This window comes from Fusarium flagelliforme (assembly GCF_020744385.1).
Source record: "Fusarium flagelliforme strain FIESC 12 MPI-CAGE-AA-0113 chromosome Unknown B0J16scaffold_3, whole genome shotgun sequence".
Taxonomy (NCBI): Eukaryota; Fungi; Ascomycota; class Sordariomycetes; order Hypocreales; family Nectriaceae; genus Fusarium; species Fusarium flagelliforme.
In genome coordinates, this window is record NW_025763505.1 from 4321746 (window position 1) to 4339126 (window position 17381).

Below are 17381 nucleotides of genomic sequence, written 5' to 3' on the forward strand. Positions count from 1 at the left end.
CTCCTAAGCCTTAGAGAATAGTATTTCTGTTACCCACCTGCCCGCCACAACCCCACCATCATCAACTGCACTGTAAAATGTCAAAATTATGACTCTTCCCCTCTACATCCACTGTTGACGTGACGATTTACGATTTGATCACGAGGGTTTTTTGTTCTCAAACTTTCGGTTTTGTTATTACGTGAACAGAAACTTACCAACAGTTTTTTTCGGCCATTATTTAAGAACGACTTCCGTGCGCGCGACAGCACTCGAAATCGAAACCCCCACCTCTTCTTGAGACCCCGACCGAATACCTTTACTTGAACAACCCCCGACAATACCGCCAAGATGTCGCTAAGCTGCCGTTTTTACGAGGAGAAGTACCCGGAGATTGATAGCTTTGTCATGGTCAATGTCAAGCAGGTCAGTAGCAGTCTGATCTGTGCGGAAATCTTGGTCTGACCGATACCAGATCGCCGAGATGGGTGCCTACGTTAAGCTTCTAGAGTACGATGATATCGACGGCATGATCTTGCTCTCTGAGCTTTCCCGAAGACGTATCCGATCTATTCAGAAGCTCATCCGAGTCGGTCGCAATGAGGTCGTCGTGGTACTCCGTGTGGACAAAGAGAAGGGTTAGCAACTATTATCATCAGGACACCATTGGGCACGATATTGATTTCAGGCAGGTTACATCGATCTTTCCAAGCGACGAGTATCTCCCGAGGATATTGTGAAGTGTGAGGAGCGATACAACAAGAGCAAGATGGTTCACTCTGTCATGGTGCATCTTGCCAAGGCCACCGAGAAGCCCCTCGAGGAACTATACCAAGCTATTGCTTGGCCCCTGAACAAGAAGTTCGGTCACGCTCTTGATGCTTTCAAGCTCTCCATCACGTTAGTTCATTAAATCGAGTGAGAACGCACGTGCTAACTTGAACAAGCAACCCCGAGGTTTGGAACGATATCACCTTCCCCGACGAGGTCACTGCCCAGGAGCTCAAGACCTACATCAGCAAGCGACTCACACCCCAGCCCACCAAGATCCGAGCCGATGTCGAGGTCACCTGCTTCGGTTACGAGGGAATCGATGCCGTCAAGACCGCTCTTCGCACAGCTGAGGCCAAGAACACTGAGGAAACCCAGGTCAAGGTCAAGCTTGTGTCTCCTCCTCTCTACGTTCTCACCAGCACATGCTTGGATAAGTCTGTCGGTATCGCTGGCTTGCAAGAGGCCATTGTCGAGATCCGCAACAGCATTGAATCTGCAGGCGGCCACTTGACAGTTAAGATGGAGCCTAAGGCTGTCACCGAGAGCGATGACGCCGAGCTCCAGGCCTTGATGGAGAAGCGCGAACGCGAGAACGCCGAAGTCAGCGGCGATGAGAGTATGAGCGACAGCGACGAGAACATCGCTGAAACCGTCTAGTCTGCGGAATTTGTGGCCAGGCAAAAGCGTGCGGCGGCGAAAGCGGCAGGACAGTAAAAGGGTGTATGTAATAGAAGGGAAAGGATATCCCGGATAGCAAAAGCATCACAATCCAGACTTTATGTAGTTCTTCCAACATGTGGAAGGGGCGTCTGAAAAAAGGCGTTGTTAACGAACATTGTATTTGATTATTTCACACATGACTTGGGGCGTGATTCATGCGATGTCGTAACCTGAGAGATGAAGTAATTTGGACATTTTATGGCAACTTAGGCTGGCATATGGTTGACTTTATTTTGGTGCCTCTAAGCCTTAGAGGACAGTCGTTCTGCAACCCAAGGTAACTGAAATGAACGAAGCATTTTGATAGATCCTATGGTGGAAGTTCATTGCCTTTCTGCTGTTTAGCGGGCCGGCGGAACTAGCCGGGATCAGCTTAGCCTTAATGGAATTTGTATACTTAGACTATGCATCTCTTCAACCAGAACCAGCGATAGACAACGTTCTGTCCTATGAACCATGGTATCAATTGACAGCACTCAGCAATAGAAAAGGGCATATACTATGGCTCTTGGTTCGATATGGGCACGCCTCAGAGGCAACGGCCAGCCCAGCCTGGCCCGATCAACAGCTTTGAGAGTCTTTGGTTTCGCAACTTGGATCCCGGTCATCGCCATGTTTAACCTGCACGTTGCCGAATTGACCTTTGTGGACGGCGCATCTATGTATCCTCTGATAAACGACGACAAAGACTCAACTCTACGGCGGGATGTGATCCTCAACTGGAAATGGTCGCCTCAGGAGAACTTGGAGAGGGGCATGGTGGTGACATTACGGTAGGAGAAGACCTCTTTCCACAACTAGAAAAAGTAATTGATGAGAGTTAACATGGAAGCTATCGAAGGAGCCCACTGCATCCCGAGACAATCGCAGTCAAGCGTGTGGTGGCGCTGGAGAACGATGTAATCAAGACCAAGGCACCTCACCCGCTGCCGACTGTGCGAGTGCCGCAGGGCCACGTATGGGTGGAAGGAGATGGACCTCCGGGATCAAGTCTCGACAGCAACACTTATGGTCCAGTTTCGAAGCAGTTAATCACTGGTCGGGTTACACATGTTGTGTATCCTTTTCGCAAGTTTGGGGCGCTTCCATGGCGTGAGCATAAACGGGCATTAGTAGAATGATGGTTGTTGACAATGTACTATATGTATCAAAAGTTATGAAAATGCGAACAATAAAAGCAATGATAAATATATTCCGAACGAAATTAACAAATATTGGGCTGAAGCATATATAACCATACGTCAGAAGTCTTGCCAAGAAAGTCCAAATAGTCCAGCTTAAACGATCTCACTGACATTGGTTGTGGTTGAGAGTCCATAATGACGGGAGATAAGATAAGACGAGTTGCCCGCCTTTTTGCGAGAAATTCTTTCATCCATTAAAGCTGAGTGACGTTGTTGGGCGCTGTAGTTCAACACCGACCCCTGATCGGCCACTAAGAAACCGCTGAGCAAAGCCCGCTAGTTACCTACAGCCGCAATTCGCGATTAGCCTGGTAAAAGCCGGCCAAGGCCCTCAAAATTCTTGACATATCAAAAACGACGTCGTTCATACTTTCTTATCTCTCCTTGCGATCCTGCGACGTCCGTCTGCTCCCCTCTACGGATCATCGCGACAGAGCGATCCCTTTTAATAAACCCTTCGCTCTTTCTTGGGATCCTCTTTTTCTTCTTCACATCTTCCGAGCAATTCCGCCTTAGGTTGTGACCGGTTGGGGTTCGTCAGCGTTTTTTCCTCCGATTCGATTCCACTCGAGACTTCGACCCCGGATATGCCCTTGGGTCTTCAACAACAAGATTCTGATCTCGCATTCGCCCAATCGACGACGACGAGCGGCGGATCGACGACAGCAGCCAGCGATTTTGCGCAGTCTCCCGAGCATCGTCATGCTGCTTGGACGGGACGTCGCTCGGACAGTAGTAGAAGCAGCGCCAGCCTCGCAATAGAACAGAACATGACCGGACAAAATGTAGATGTCGAAGCTGAGGGGCGACCGCCGTATCTTCATGTACGTTCTAACCACCAGGGTGCCATGAGTTGCACCGCCAAGCGTTTCCGGCCTATTCGTCTTCGAAGTGCGCTAACATGGGACTTGAACGACAGGCCATGATCGCGGGTGGTATTGGAGGATCTACCGGCGACTTGCTCATGCACTCACTCGATACTGTCAAGACGAGACAACAGGGCGACCCTCACGTTCCATCAAAATACACATCTTTGGGACAGTCTTACTATACCATATGGAGACAAGAGGGTATAAGACGGGGACTTTATGGAGGATGGATTCCTGCTCTTGGAGGTTCATTTCCTGGAACAGTCATGTTCTTCGGTACATATGAATGGAGCAAGCGATTCTTGATTGATCATGGTGTGCAGCAGCATGTGTCATATCTAGCAGCAGGTACGGCACCCATTGTGTCCAAGAGCGCACACAGATACTAACCAGTTCAAACAGGTTTCCTTGGAGATCTCGCTGCATCCATTGTTTACGTTCCTTCAGAAGTCCTCAAAACACGCCTGCAACTTCAAGGACGTTACAACAACCCCCATTTCGTCTCAGGATACAACTACCGCGGTACTGTGGACGCCGCCCGCACCATTGTGCGCTTGGAAGGAGCCCCTGCTCTATTTTACGGCTACAAGGCTACCCTCTACCGTGATCTGCCTTTCTCTGCTCTGCAATTCATGTTTTGGGAGCAATTTACCACTTGGGCTCGCAAGTACAAGCAAAGTCGCGAAATCGGCGCCTCTCTCGAGCTTCTCACAGGTGCGGCAGCTGGTGGTCTTGCTGGTGTTATCACTTGCCCTCTCGATGTTGTCAAGACGCGGCTTCAGACACAGATCAGCTCTCCCACAGAACCTCGGGCCTCCAAGGACCATCATGCTACATCACAAGTCCGACACATTTCAACCTCTTCTCCCAGCACACACCGACCACGACCTGGCGCTGTTCCCCTCGATACCTCTTCTGTCTTCACCGGCTTGCGCATGATTTACCGTACAGAAGGCATCGCAGGATGGTTCCGTGGAGTCGGCCCCCGCGGTGTCTGGACCTTCATCCAGAGCGGCTGCATGCTGTTCCTGTACCAACGACTTCTCCGACAGCTCGAGCTTCTTACGCCCACCGAGCTCGAGGAAATGTAAAAATCTCCACACATACTTCACATACACGTTGTTCTCAACCTTGTCGTTACCTCACTTTATGATTTTCAAACCCATTTTTTCCATGCGCTGTCACAAAAAAGCATCCTCCCCGCTTCACCCACCCCCTGTATAACGCGTTAGAGAAGCGGACGATATGAGATGAATTACAATGGCCATATATGTACAGATAGAGAGAGACGTTTAAGGCTACGGACGGCCATCATTATTGGGCGTTGGGAATAGAAGGAAATGACTGATTAGATACATCAGAATATGGATAGAATAAAGAGCATGATGAATAGAGGCTCTCATTTGACTTTGCCAACACGCAATTGAATTTCATTGTTAGATAATTGCAGAGCCAGGGGTATTAACACACAACGCCAACGCTAAAAGAGTAATTGTAAAACAGAACGTGATCAAAGCAAGTCCATCGAGTATTCGAACAGCAACACCAAACTTGTGATCGATTCCTCATAGAAGTCAAAGAGATGCAATGCGTCCAAAAGATCAAGCATCTGGATCGCTATCCTCGATGCGGGGCAGCTCCTCAAAGTCCGTGATGCGAGTACGCAGCTCGTCACGGGCAAGACATGCCACAAGAGCAATTGTCAAGGCGTTCCAAATACTTTGGTGTTCGTCGGAAAAGTCGACCTGGACATGAAAGCTGACATATGAGTCGCGTCCTTGAGATGAGTCTGTTGTAAGGGCAAGGACTGAGGTGTTGATAATGAAAAGGCCATATACCACAGGGGGGTGGCGAGTGTAACTGTACTTGGAAGGCGTCTCTGGCTCTGCAGCTGAATATGGCGATTGGGAGCGTGGAGGGGGGGTAACATTTGAGATACTTGTGGCGTTGAAGACTTTCGTAGTAGCTGAGATGCCGGGACTCTTAAGCCCAGGTTCGACTTTGATACCATGACATTCGGTCCTCACGGAGCTCTTCTCAGAAAGGGAGTGAGAGCTCCCTCTGCTCTCAGCAGGTGTCAGCCATCGTGCGCGTGATGGCGATTGATCATTATCTGACTCGATTTTGATTATTGGCTCTGCTCTGATTTTGGGTGATTTGAAGATTCTGGGTTTGACAATATCCCAGAAGTGGGAGCTCCTGTCCTCACGAAGAAATTCTCTCTGTAGCTTCGCCAGTAATCTCATGCGGTTTTGGATGTACTCTGTGATTTCATGTTCTGGCTTGGTTGTGTCGATGACTTCAGTCACGATGTTCGGAACGATGCGGAGGTGCATGTATCCGCCATCCTGTGCTGCCCAGTTCAGATATCTGTCGAGCTCTCGCTTGATGTTTTTCGGTGCTCTTTTCCGGTGGCCACTCTGACAGGTGGCTCTGGTCTTTGAGGTAAGATCGACGAGTCGAGTCAGGCATTGTGTTGCTGATAGTGGTAAGCCATCGACCTTCGAAGTCAGGGATGAACTTACCTGCAAAGTTCTTGCCGTGGGCATAAATAATAGGAGGAAAATCCTTCGAAGTGCGAAATATGGATTCTGAGATAGGGATTCCGCGAAGGTCTACATCCCATGTTGTAGGCAACATCGGTAAATCCTGTCGCATGAATAGTATCTCAAATAGTCGCTCCTCGGCAGGAGCCCAGCTGCTGGCGCCGGGATATCGCTTCTTTTCTTGCTTCATTTCCTCCTCCATGTCGTTGATATAGATTTCGCCTTCTTCATCTGACTCATACGAGAGAAAGCTGAGATGAACATCTTGGTCAGACTTCGACATTTCGCCAGTGTCTTCATCGTTGTCGGCTTCGTCATGCTGCAAGAGCCGAGTCCGTGACCTCGAAGGGCTCGTTTTGTCGGTTGAATCTGGCATTTTTTATGTTCTACTGGCATAAGGGTGGGAATAGATCCTTCATTTGTTTTCGGAATTTATTGGGGAGAAAAAGAGTTCGGGTTGCTAAGGGAAAGTTGTCGCACTGAGAGTAGGTGTTGGACAAGTGAGTTGATCGAGTGTCACTTGCTAGCCACTTGACAAGTTCTAGCTTGATATAAAAAGCTTAGGTGGTGCATATCCATTTGTGACTCCTTGATTGCCCATAAAGCGATGTTTTTATTTAATTAATTTTGTTCATGAATATGGCTTGTAAATAATGGTGATAATTCACTTCTTACACGGACATGCGGGGCGTGTGCTTTTTGGATATTCACTAACAACACCCCTCTCGGAAGTTCACTTTCGCCGTCAAGGCCAATCAGATGCCGGTCATCGAAATTCTTCACATCCCAAACCAACCGTCGCGATATCTTTGAAAGGGCTCAACGACGACCATGGCCGAGGTAGCAAAGACGGTGGCTCGCCAATTGCCCGGCTTCAAGCTGGGACAGAAGCAGGTTTTCTTGTGTGTAGTCTCTTGACCCTTCCCGTCGCCGCCAGTCCTCTAACATTTCCCCTCTTAGGCCCAACCATGTAATCACTTTCCTACGAAAAGAGCACATGCCACCGAACGAAGCCACTTTCCAGGTCCCTCTTCGATTCACAAAGTTCGATCTTCGAGATTATCTGTGGAATCTCTACGATGTCGAGGTCACAAAGGTCCGATCGTACGTCAAGCAGCAGCCCTTAACCCAGCGCAACTCCCACTCGCGCTCGTGGTACCGTCCAAAGCCTCTCAAGGTCATGACCGTCGAATTGGCGAAGCCCTTCCAATGGCCCGAGCTGCCTGAGGATCTCACACCCTGGAGCAACCAACTATGGAAGATGCGTGAGGATTTGATGGAGAAGCGCAACGACGAGCACCTTCAACAACAGCGATTCAAGATTCCCCTCAAGAGCAAGGCGCCCGTCTCCAGGGAGAGACAAGAGCTTGCCGATTTGGCCAAGAAGCTGATGTCGGGAGAGGAGAAGTGGACCAACGATGTTGTGTTGGATCCCAAATGGGAGAAGATTCTGGGCAACAAGCAGAAGGCCGTGGAGCCCACGAAAGAGGCTTAAACGAATTACGGACAAGGGCGGGCTATGACTTTAGGTTGCAGGACACTGCTAATGAAAGAGACGGCAATTCTATGAGGTGCCACGGATAAAGGGCCTCCATAGAATACACAACTGTACATTATTGTAACTAGTCTTGGATGGGCAATGCATGTGGGCGGGTTAAGACTATGAGCGCAAAAATAGACGCTGAAAACTCGTACATCTTTTCATTCTATATCTTTCCAGTGTTCGGGCTGTTGGAATCGTAAAACCTCGTTTCCCCAACTCCACCAACCAGCTGTCAAATTACGAGCAAAGATCTCAAGTCCAAGACATTCTTTTCCGAGGACATCTTGGAACAGATCTCGAAGATTCGGCTTTCGAGAATGCACATCCGGAACTGCCATGATAACCTTCGGTTTAAGGGCATCTGGTTTCTTGCTGCCGATGCGCTTCGCTATGATGAGCTTCTCCCATGGCTTTCTCCATGTAGACTCGATATCATAAAGCGGTTCGCCTGATGCAGCAACCTTGAGCCACGTCCACTCGGTCACGAGCTCGAGGCCCCAAGCAGCAAACAGGCCTGTGGAAGAAGTCAGAAAGTCGTGGATACTGGGCTTATTAGTGATCCAGACGGCGACGAGTCCGTCAGGTGCAAGATGAGATGCCAAAGGAATCTGTAGTAAGAGATTGCTCATCTCGGTCAAATTGAAGACAGTAGCATATTTGTCCTTCTTCCTCCTTACAGACCGATTTGGCCATGGGGGATCTAAAACAACAAGGTCAAATTTAGGGGCCGAGGTATGAAAAGAATCACACAAGGCTTCAATAGAGCCGTGTAAAGGTTCGGCTTTGTCTGGAAGTAAAGGCGGCAGAGCGGATACCAGCGGAGGCGGTTGTGGCTGAATAAGGCGATCCCGATGAAAGGGACCGGAATACGAATATGAGCTGCTAAGGTCCTCTAAGGCGCTGCTGACTGTTGCGGCGGTCATAAGCTGGGCCAACTGGGCAGCAGGCGACGCAAGTGCCGAGTGATCGTCTCTTCCATACCGGGGCTCCGGGGTGGGATACGGAGTTGCGGGGGGCTCTGCGGAGACGATGCGGCGGCGGGGGATCTGGGACGGGAGAACCTGGCTTTCTTCTAGAGACGTGGGGATATCGATAACAATGATGCTCTTGTCAGGACTCTCAAAGAGGACTGAAGACCGGTGGCTGTCTTTGGCCATGACACCCAAAATCTGACTGCCGGATGACAGTTTTTCCACCTGCTTGCTCTTTTTTTTGTCCCGCGGTTGAGAGAATAGAAATTCACGGCGACAATCGGCAAACCTCGGCGCTCGGTTATTGATCACCGGGACCGTTAGATAGCCCGCGAATCTGCTGAGTTCCAGTGGATTATCAGCGCATGCGTCCACTAAATCGCGATGTCTTAGACCCCTGATGGGCTAACTTTTCGATCACCTCTAGGGGTTCTGGGGAATGCATTTCCGCTGAGCTCGGCTGCGATGCGCTGCGTGACCACTTTCTCTAGGTCATAACTGACCCGAACTTGTGGGGAGGCCGCTGTTGTTGGCCACTGAGCAGATGTCGGTTTAATGACGTCCAAGCCGCCCGCTGACAGCCGGGGATTAGAAATTCTGCCGCGAGTTCGCCGCATAGACTGGGCTATCTCCAAAATCCTCCCCATTCTCCGAACATTCATCATTCTCCCCACCAAACCTGTTTTCACCAACTCTAGACTTCACCCTATAGACACTTTCTCTTGTCGCATTGGCTTCGAATACTGATCCTCACTCGACTTTGCCACGGAATGTCGCATCCGTAGGCCTCGAATCCCTTCACCAAAGTCAGCCACGTGCTGCAATGTCTTCCGACGCTGCTCACATGGAGCAGGCCTCCTCCATGGCCGAGGTTGCGCGGAACCGCAACATACAGAACCATGGCTCTTCGAATCCCCTCACCAAGTCGCAAAAGGAGCCTTCGGTGTGTCCCACAGACCAGGAAGCAGTGACACCAAAACCGCAAATGAAGAGTCTTGAATACATATGGAAATCTGGTGTGGCGGGTGGTTTAGCCGGTTGCGCTGTAAGTGATTGAGTCTATGCCGAAACTTTGCATAACGTTCTAACTCTTGAAAATAGGGCAAGACTGTTGTTGCGCCATTAGATCGAGTAAAGATTCTCTTTCAAGCCAGTAATCCTCGATTCGCGAAATATACAGGATCATGGGTTGGTGTTGCCAGCGCCATGAAGGATATCCACCATTATGAAGGCCTCACGGGACTCTACCGTGGACACTCTGCGACGCTTTTACGAATTTTCCCATACGCCGGTATAAAGTTTCTTGCATACGAACAGATCCGAGCCATTGTTATTCCCGATAGAGCACACGAGACACCGATGAGGAGATTGCTCAGTGGAAGTTTGGCAGGTGTCACATCCGTCTTCTTTACCTATCCCCTAGAAGTTATCCGAGTGCGACTGGCTTTCGAGACTAAGCGCGATGGTCACTCTTCTCTATCTTCAATATGCCGCCAGATATATAACGAGCAACCTATGGAGAAAGCAGCAGCAGCCCGACTACCGAACGCCCCTGCGCCTGTATCCGCCGCTGCAGACGCAACTGCAGCGACTGTCGAAGCCATCGCTCCCCGAACTGGACTGGTCAATTTTTACCGAGGATTCGCTCCGACTGTCATGGGCATGTTGCCTTATGCCGGCATGTCATTCTTGACTCACGATACTGTTGGTGATATTCTGCGGCAACCACGCTTCGCAAAGCACACGACACTACCGAAGAAGGAGAACCATCCCGAAGGAAAGCCAGCCGCTCTACGATCATGGGCAGAACTTACTGCTGGTGGTATTGCTGGTCTGATCTCACAGACGGTGTCGTACCCTCTTGAGGTAATCCGTCGACGAATGCAAGTCGGTGGAGCTGTTGGTGACGGCCGTCGATTAAGGATAGGCGAGACTGCCGGTATGATAATAAGAGAGAGAGGTCTGCCTGGGTTCTTTGTTGGCCTGACTATCGGATACGTCAAGGTGTTCCCCATGGCGGCGGTCGCCTTCTTCACGTATGAGCGTATGAAGCTTGTCTTTGGCATATAGATGTATTTTAGCACGACGGTACCCATTCGGAGATTAGGCTTGATCGGCGTTGACGGAGTCCTTACATGGAGCAACAGCGGAATTATATCTTTTTATGGCATGGCTTTGATGAAGGAGATACGGATATACAGCTAGGTGTACATACAGCAAAAGAGTACAATACATGTATGAAAAGTCGGACATAGCAACGCTTTTACATGTGAGGAGCGATCTATTCCCATTCAGGTTCTGTATTAAGGAGCTGCCTCGTTTTCTCGTGGCAGTACCTTGGTGGCTCTGCCACGCGATGCGAGACGGCATGGCGGATTCCGAAAAGTGAGAAATGACAGACATCCCTACTCTTTTGTCTTTACTGCATGCGGAGATCCGACGCAAATGAAGATATTACCCATTGTGCTGGGAATGCGGCAGATCGCGACGTAGGGGTGATCCGCGCAAACTGGTCCGGGGCCGTTGATGAGACTAACATTTCCCGGGAAAAGGGTTCCTGTTGCAGGGTTACAGTACCGACCGACTGCACGTGCCGGTCTTCATAGAGTTTCTTACAACCATGGCAATGTTCGTGGGATGGATGGGGGTGGAAACATAGGCGTGGCGGGTGATTGCCTCGCCTTTAGCTGTATGCGGATTAGGGACCTCGAGCTTCGAAGATATAAGGTTAGTAGATGGTAAGTATATGGTACTTCGAGTGAACTCAGCATGGGGGTCTTAGGTAACTTGTCCGATGATATCAGCCAGCTAATTGTTGTGATCAACGGATGAGAACCTCCTAACTCAAGCTTAATGGACGGGGGTTCATTACGAAGATAGACTAGTTAATGATAGATTCAGTTATGTTTTATAACAATCTGCAAGCACAATTATTGACCTGTAGCTTGGATAGGAATTGTGAAGTCAGTGCAATGTAGTGCTTGATCAGGGTCGTATGCTGCATGACGTTATTCACATGCAAGACATTAAGGAGAATTGGAGATGCAGGACCTGCGCGCATGGCAGTGTGATGGTGTTGTGGTAGGCCGGCAGTTGAAACAGAGTTGAACCTAAGACAGCCAAGAGAGGCGAAGCAAAACACCAATACTACCTGATCTTAGAATTCATATGTATACTAGAACATGCTCAGGCTTCGAATAACTGGATTTAATATGCCCAATAGCGGTTCAAAGATGATCTGGAAAGCGTCTTGGCTTGCATGTGCTGTTCGTGGACTTACCCTAAAGTTCTGGTCAGATTCTAGAAGGCAACAGCAAGGTATCAACTTTGAAATCATTACACACCACTTAGATGAACTTCATGCAAATAATCTAAGTAGTGTAGATTGAATTAAATTGCCGTTCAATAGCATGCATATAGTGACAGTTGCCATCAATATAAGTCCAAGTTGAAGACAAGCATGTAGACCCCTGATTGGACACATCAGTCTTGAGCCAATGATAATGCGGAAAAGAGAGAGCTAAGATAGATGGCAGGAGCTTGCCAAAAATCGCAGCCTCAGCCTCAGCCTTTCATCCTCACTTCATCCAACCTCCATCGCAAACGAACACGCTCGACGCGCGAACAACTACCTTCATTGGATATACAGGATCAATCGGTATCCTATTACAACAGTCCGTATACAACATTGAGTTCCAATCGATTGCGCCTCCTATTTCAGCGCGACCATCCTCGTAATGGCGTCCGCCGCCGATCTCGACGGCCTTGTTCTCCTTCGCCAATCCATCTCCTCAAGCGCGCCTTGCATCCCAAGCGCATCTGCTGATGCCTCCGCGGCCGAAGTACCTCTCTCACAGGCCACTCATCTGCGCTTCCCCAACAGAGATGTCGCCGTCCCTATCGATAACCCGACGCGCTTCGTGTCCAACGACAAGCCCGTTGACTTGCGCAGTATCTACTTTGCCTGGCTGAATCGCGAGCTTGCAATTCCCGAATACAATGCATCGGCCACAACGCTCAACGATGAGCTAGCTGCTGCTGGCGGTTCAGGCAAGGTCCAGAACTTGGGTTTCATCGAACGTTTGGATTTGATCACCTGGCTTGAAGGAGCCAGCGAAGAGAGTGAATACATCAAGCCGCTCGCCAACGATAAGGATGCTGCACCTACTGGCGCGACGACAACGACGAAGACGGGTGCTGTGACTTCGGCCCAGGCGCGATCTGGTCGAGGTACGATGAACCCCAGACTTGTGGGTATCTATAATGGCGAACGAAAGATGGGTGATCGCAACACGGTTCTAAGAGGCATCAAGCCTACGGTATGTCTTGTAGTGAAAACATTTGAGCTCTATCTGACCTTGCTAGGACTTTTCCCATGTCCGCAAACTTGCTGCGCCATTCATCCAGAAGAAATCCCAGTCTAGCTCCACCAGCATTCCTACTAACCCATCACTCGCACTGAATCAGAAGGTTCCGTCTAGGCGACCGGATCCTATCATTCTCCTGTCACCTTCGGCATCTTCTTTGATTCGCCTGTCGAACGCGAGATCCTTCCTTGAGGATGGCAAGTTCGTGCCCACTGATGCAGGGGGTAACACAGCCACTATGCTTCATGTTCAACGCACTGTCCCCTCCATTGACCCCAACCGACCTATGCGCTTTATCCTGGTTGAGGGTTCCGAGGCATTCAAGCCTGAATACTGGAACCGAATTGTTGCAGTCCTGACCACTGGACAGACTTGGCAGTTCAAGAATTACAAGTGGAGCGACCCCAACGAGCTCTTTAAGCACACGCTGGGCGTCTACGTCGGTTGGCGAGGTGAGACCGCTCCGGATAATATCCGCAGTTGGGGTCACCGCGTTCTATCAACTGGTATTGACCGCTGGCGCGGAGAGGGTCATGATGCCTCGCGCTTCCGAGACAAGGAGATCGTGGAACAAATTTGGCGAGCCATCGAGGAGAACATGCGTTACAGGGGCTGGAAGAAGGACAGAGCTCCCTCTTCGATATAAATAGAGAGCTCATGAAATGCATACGAGAAGTGTTATTGGGACACGACGCTTGCATGGCTTGGGTTACATTATCAACAAGAGTTATTACATATAAAAGGGGAGAGGGAGGGACTTGATTCCCCCTGATATTAATGTGCCTGCAAGGTGCCCAAGATAGGGGGATTAAAAGCGATGGCGTTCGAACGGTTTCTTGCTATGTAGACATATTTATCCAGTCTGTTTGTACGATGGGGCGAGAATCATAGAGCATATCAGACAGAACCTAGGTCAATTGATCCTTTGCATTTGGAGAAGGTATCGGTACAGTAGCACTTGGCACTTGGATATACTCACTCTGGGGTCGGTTGTCTCACTGATGATAGGCTGGATAGAACGGCACATCGACTCTGGTACTGTCGTCCGTCCCGGCCCGTCTCCGCGACGTTGAACTCTACCCGGGCAAGCATCATCGGATATTACAAATACCAAGAACGACACCGCCTACTGCGCATGGTCCAGAATTCTCCAAAAGCTTGAAGCCTGGTAACGGGTATACCATCCGACTGGATAGTCATATATTGGATGGACCACTGCCCTGGGACCTGTCACCATATACAGTTCCGTGCCGCTCATAGCTAGTTCACCGAGAGGCCAAAGCTCTGCATCAAACAAAGCAAAAGTGTCTCAAGATCGACGGCAATAGTTCAGTTGATACTGCTGACATACAGTAGTAGCACGGGTAGCATCAACAGACCCACGAGGTAAAAAAGAAAGGGTTGTAGATGCCTTCTTTACGCCCGCACAGCAACAACACCAAGCTTATGACAGAGATAACTATGTGTCAGTGTGTAGCAGGAAGTCGTTTTCCACGGGATTGATCGGCATCACACCCCCACGACGTCTTCTTAGCTCTATCCAATGTCAAGAAGCCTTTCAGTTTGGTCAACCTTGGGTTGTTCCCCACACAATTGGATGCTGACGAGTCTGGGGAGCTTGACACGAGGACATGACTCGGGCTCCTTTTTCAAGCTCAAGCTATTCCCGGGGTGATAGAATATGATAGGAGAACAAGGACTCGTCATGGATCATTCTGATGTATTAAAATTGGTTGTATTGAAAGCTGGCTGAGTAGATCCAGTTGTTGTGGCGTTGAACAAAGTTGGATTCGGGCCATGGCATCTCTTTCTCTCCTACGCTGGTGGTCAGACACGAAGATCTGGTCATAGTTGGCTAGAGTATGTTTTAGTTCAACAATACAAACAGATAGCTTCGAACTCATTGAGGGTCAAATCTTTTTTTCTTTTCTCTGATGAGGTTCTAGACCAGCGGAACGACTCCGCTTCTTGTGTTTGACTTACTATGTGAAACGAAGCGTCTAACATGCCTCATCAGGAAATGTTCCGTGATAAGAAAGCCGGCGCCTGAGCTATATCCACTTGGTGCCTACGGCAGCAGTAGGCTTAGCCAGGTGAAATGACACGACACGATGGATTCCCGCAGTGGGTGCATTTGGTGGAGAGGGTTTGTCCTCTGGCAGAGAGGGTTCAGCACGGATTTCAGCCCGGACATGAGAAATAGGGGGAACAAGTTGCAGTTGCTGCATCCAATGTCAGGGACTATTATCCATTGGAGTTTGGGTCGAGGTGGCTTAGTGAAGAGTGCATTCTCTTAGTTAGCGTCTTGGTAGGAACATGCATGGAGTTTGCACATGCGAATCTCAAAGACAAGGACAACAGATTGCAAGCAACTGGGTACAGTAATGGAACCATGATTCTTGCTCCCGTCGACTAGATCGCCCGCTAGCAGCGTTTTCAAAGAGTCTCCAGGGCTAATTTTCGAGTCTCAGCCTGTGAACCACCCCATGTCCCAGCCTAGCCGTGCCATAACAGCCATATAGCTCACCGACTAGTCAGTTACAATGAAGAAACTCTAGTCGGTGGCCTGTCCTTGTACACTGGAGGTGTAAATAAAATCACAATTGGATCATAATCCATAGTTGGAGCTCGGGGTTCGCCGTGTGAAACTTAAGAGGCTCAATGCCGACATGAAGGGGGTTCGGTATCATGCCGAAGTTTTGCTGTCGGCTTTTCAACAAATGCCGTCGTATAATTACAGTATTCGCTTAGAAGCTGTGATGTCTGCCCTGCCCAGGTACTGGGATGGTTTGGTATTGTAGGGCTGGAGATGAGCATGAGTCGCGTAGAAAAGGTGTAATTAATGAATGATGTGACACGCGACCATGGCCATGGATCTGCAAAAGCCGTCTCTACACTACGGCCCTACACTACTGATAGCAATTGATGTACTGTACTGTAGGTAGCTCAATTGATTGAGAGTCATCGTATACACTGATTGGACTTTTGTTCTCTTGATGGGATGCTTCGCAGAAATTTGTGGATATCATGATCCAGGATTGGTTTAGACGGATCTGTCTGTTGGGTGATCGCTTTTGCCTCGTGGTTTTAATTTCTGGCACATGGCATGTCAAGAACACATGGCAAAGTACATTGTACCCTCTCGCGTGGCAAAGGTAAGGTAAGGTAGGATGGATGGTTGGATCATGGATGGTTGGCAGACAGCATAAGCATGACAGTTTACAGGGGATCGAATCAGATTGATGAAACCCTGCAGATTTTTGTCTTTTTGAGTTGGGTAACAGTAACAGATACGAGCCCCACGAATAACATGTTTCGTGATCACAAGGTCAACTCAACTACTGTTGACGATGGTTCCGTATACTCCGAGATCTTGACTCAAGAGGTTGCACTTGACTAAACACTGGCCGGACATCCGTGTAACAACATCGGATCAAGCAAGACCAAGACCAAGACCAAGTTCACGGAGCACAAACCATTGCCTTTTTAGCGCCCGAGTCTGTTGGTTTGATATCCAACATTGACCGGTAACGCCAAACGTCACGCCAAATCGTCCCTACCTAAAACCAAACCACGTTTATGCAGGTATACGTCTGCCACATGGCGGCAAGGGCATTCTATAACCAATCAGTCACGGCAAGTATTTGCCGTATCGTTGTAGGGCTAGAATCATGACTATGACCATACCATGACCAAGCGTCGTTGTACTGTACATTCGTCTTAACCGAGGTAGGTCCACGGTAGTCAAAGAGCCAAGAGACGATTAAAAATTATAGACAGAAAAAAAGAGAATAAGCGTGCTGCTACCGGCGGTGACGGCCTGATTGAGTGGCGGGAACGCCGTAGCTTCGGTACAACCTGACGATAGGTAAGGTGAGCTAGGTAAAGAAGCTCGTCTACTAACTGCCGAGACAAATTTCCGCGCGCCTAGAACGTGAACGCATCGCAGTGAAAAGTGAAAAAGAGAGTCAAGAAGATGATCAAAGCTGTATCAATAGTGTAAGCGACTCCACTGCACTGCGCTTTTGCTCTTTTTCTCTTTGTCGCAAACGCGTGGCTTCATGCTTGCAAACCAATCCCACGTGGCGGAACCCCGCCAGCAGCATCTGGGTAAGAAATGCTATCGTCACACCCTCGCTCTCTCTCTCTCTTTCTCACTTTCGTTGCTTTGTTATGCTATGCTTTTGCTTTTGCCGTGTTTTTCTTTTCCCTCTTTTGACACATCCACAATTTGCAACACAAGAAATGAAAGATCAGGGATCTGCGATTATCGATACCGCCACTTACGTGCAAAGTTCTTCGCCCAAACTTGCAGTACACGCTGCAGATCGCTGACAAAGCTGCTATGCGTGCGGTGTGAATGCGGGCGGATAGGTGCTACGTATCTGTACGTCAGGAATTGTCATGGGTATTGATACGATAGACTTG

At 49.3% G+C, this 17381-nt stretch overlaps 8 protein-coding genes across 8 annotated transcripts; 6 read left to right on the forward strand and 2 right to left on the reverse strand.

Annotated features, from left to right (window-relative positions):
* Nucleotides 1–50: 50 nt before the first annotated feature.
* B0J16DRAFT_339380 (eukaryotic translation initiation factor 2 alpha subunit-domain-containing protein) lies at nt 51–1607 on the forward strand. The gene is made up of 4 exons (XM_046127542.1): nt 51–405; nt 455–617; nt 672–879; nt 927–1607. The coding sequence occupies exons 1-4, from the start codon at nt 331–333 to the stop codon at nt 1408–1410; spliced, it is 930 nt and encodes a 309-aa protein (XP_045985241.1). The 5' UTR covers nt 51–330; the 3' UTR covers nt 1411–1607.
* A 168-nt stretch (nt 1608–1775) lies between these two features.
* On the forward strand, nt 1776–2760 carry B0J16DRAFT_339381 (peptidase S24/S26A/S26B/S26C). The gene is made up of 2 exons (XM_046127543.1): nt 1776–2246; nt 2315–2760. The coding sequence occupies exons 1-2, from the start codon at nt 1975–1977 to the stop codon at nt 2592–2594; spliced, it is 552 nt and encodes a 183-aa protein (XP_045985242.1). The 5' UTR covers nt 1776–1974; the 3' UTR covers nt 2595–2760.
* A 112-nt stretch (nt 2761–2872) lies between these two features.
* On the forward strand, nt 2873–4941 carry B0J16DRAFT_339384 (mitochondrial carrier domain-containing protein). Its single transcript, XM_046127544.1, has 3 exons — nt 2873–3481; nt 3577–3874; nt 3929–4941. The coding sequence occupies exons 1-3, from the start codon at nt 3245–3247 to the stop codon at nt 4615–4617; spliced, it is 1224 nt and encodes a 407-aa protein (XP_045985243.1). The 5' UTR covers nt 2873–3244; the 3' UTR covers nt 4618–4941.
* A 60-nt stretch (nt 4942–5001) lies between these two features.
* Nucleotides 5002–6490, reverse strand: B0J16DRAFT_397330 (uncharacterized protein). Its single transcript, XM_046132310.1, has 2 exons — nt 6052–6490; nt 5002–6005 (listed from the first exon to the last, which is right to left on the reverse strand). The coding sequence occupies exons 1-2, from the start codon at nt 6446–6448 to the stop codon at nt 5128–5130; spliced, it is 1275 nt and encodes a 424-aa protein (XP_045985244.1). The 5' UTR covers nt 6449–6490; the 3' UTR covers nt 5002–5127.
* Nucleotides 6491–6862: 372 nt separating this feature from the next.
* B0J16DRAFT_339387 (uncharacterized protein) lies at nt 6863–7751 on the forward strand. Its single transcript, XM_046127545.1, has 2 exons — nt 6863–6974; nt 7033–7751. The coding sequence occupies exons 1-2, from the start codon at nt 6904–6906 to the stop codon at nt 7565–7567; spliced, it is 606 nt and encodes a 201-aa protein (XP_045985245.1). The 5' UTR covers nt 6863–6903; the 3' UTR covers nt 7568–7751.
* On the reverse strand, nt 7752–8992 carry B0J16DRAFT_285336 (MT-A70-domain-containing protein). Its single transcript, XM_046124047.1, has one exon. The coding sequence runs from the start codon at nt 8770–8772 to the stop codon at nt 7774–7776; it is 999 nt and encodes a 332-aa protein (XP_045985246.1). The 5' UTR covers nt 8773–8992; the 3' UTR covers nt 7752–7773.
* Nucleotides 8993–9287: 295 nt separating this feature from the next.
* Nucleotides 9288–10673, forward strand: B0J16DRAFT_112859 (mitochondrial carrier domain-containing protein). Its single transcript, XM_046121476.1, has 2 exons — nt 9288–9631; nt 9688–10673. Exons 1-2 carry the CDS (start codon nt 9410–9412, stop codon nt 10654–10656), a joined length of 1191 nt encoding a protein of 396 aa, XP_045985247.1. The 5' UTR covers nt 9288–9409; the 3' UTR covers nt 10657–10673.
* Nucleotides 10674–12323: 1650 nt separating this feature from the next.
* On the forward strand, nt 12324–13599 carry B0J16DRAFT_265224 (RNA pol II accessory factor, Cdc73 family-domain-containing protein; the record flags this gene model as incomplete). The annotated part of the gene is made up of 2 exons (XM_046123387.1): nt 12324–12905; nt 12952–13599. 2 exons carry the CDS (start codon nt 12324–12326, stop codon nt 13597–13599), a joined length of 1230 nt encoding a protein of 409 aa, XP_045985248.1.
* Between the last annotated feature and the right edge of the window lie 3782 nt (nt 13600–17381).

Coding starts and splice junctions, on each gene's coding strand:
- B0J16DRAFT_339380 (XM_046127542.1), top strand. CDS start 331: ATGTCGCTAAGCTGCCGTTTTTACGAGGAGAAGTACCCGGAGATTGAT. Junction 406..454: donor TCATGGTCAATGTCAAGCAG/GTCAGTAGCAGT, acceptor GACCGATACCAG/ATCGCCGAGATGGGTGCCTA. Junction 880..926: donor GCTTTCAAGCTCTCCATCAC/GTTAGTTCATTA, acceptor AACTTGAACAAG/CAACCCCGAGGTTTGGAACG.
- B0J16DRAFT_339381 (XM_046127543.1), top strand. CDS start 1,975: ATGGCTCTTGGTTCGATATGGGCACGCCTCAGAGGCAACGGCCAGCCC. Junction 2,247..2,314: donor GGCATGGTGGTGACATTACG/GTAGGAGAAGAC, acceptor AAGCTATCGAAG/GAGCCCACTGCATCCCGAGA.
- B0J16DRAFT_339384 (XM_046127544.1), top strand. CDS start 3,245: ATGCCCTTGGGTCTTCAACAACAAGATTCTGATCTCGCATTCGCCCAA. Junction 3,482..3,576: donor GGCGACCGCCGTATCTTCAT/GTACGTTCTAAC, acceptor CTTGAACGACAG/GCCATGATCGCGGGTGGTAT. Junction 3,875..3,928: donor TGTGTCATATCTAGCAGCAG/GTACGGCACCCA, acceptor CAGTTCAAACAG/GTTTCCTTGGAGATCTCGCT.
- B0J16DRAFT_397330 (XM_046132310.1), bottom strand. CDS start 6,448: ATGCCAGATTCAACCGACAAAACGAGCCCTTCGAGGTCACGGACTCGG. Junction 6,006..6,051: donor CCACGGCAAGAACTTTGCAG/GTAAGTTCATCC, acceptor TACCACTATCAG/CAACACAATGCCTGACTCGA.
- B0J16DRAFT_339387 (XM_046127545.1), top strand. CDS start 6,904: ATGGCCGAGGTAGCAAAGACGGTGGCTCGCCAATTGCCCGGCTTCAAG. Junction 6,975..7,032: donor GGACAGAAGCAGGTTTTCTT/GTGTGTAGTCTC, acceptor TTCCCCTCTTAG/GCCCAACCATGTAATCACTT.
- B0J16DRAFT_285336 (XM_046124047.1), bottom strand. CDS start 8,772: ATGGCCAAAGACAGCCACCGGTCTTCAGTCCTCTTTGAGAGTCCTGAC.
- B0J16DRAFT_112859 (XM_046121476.1), top strand. CDS start 9,410: ATGTCTTCCGACGCTGCTCACATGGAGCAGGCCTCCTCCATGGCCGAG. Junction 9,632..9,687: donor GTGGTTTAGCCGGTTGCGCT/GTAAGTGATTGA, acceptor TCTTGAAAATAG/GGCAAGACTGTTGTTGCGCC.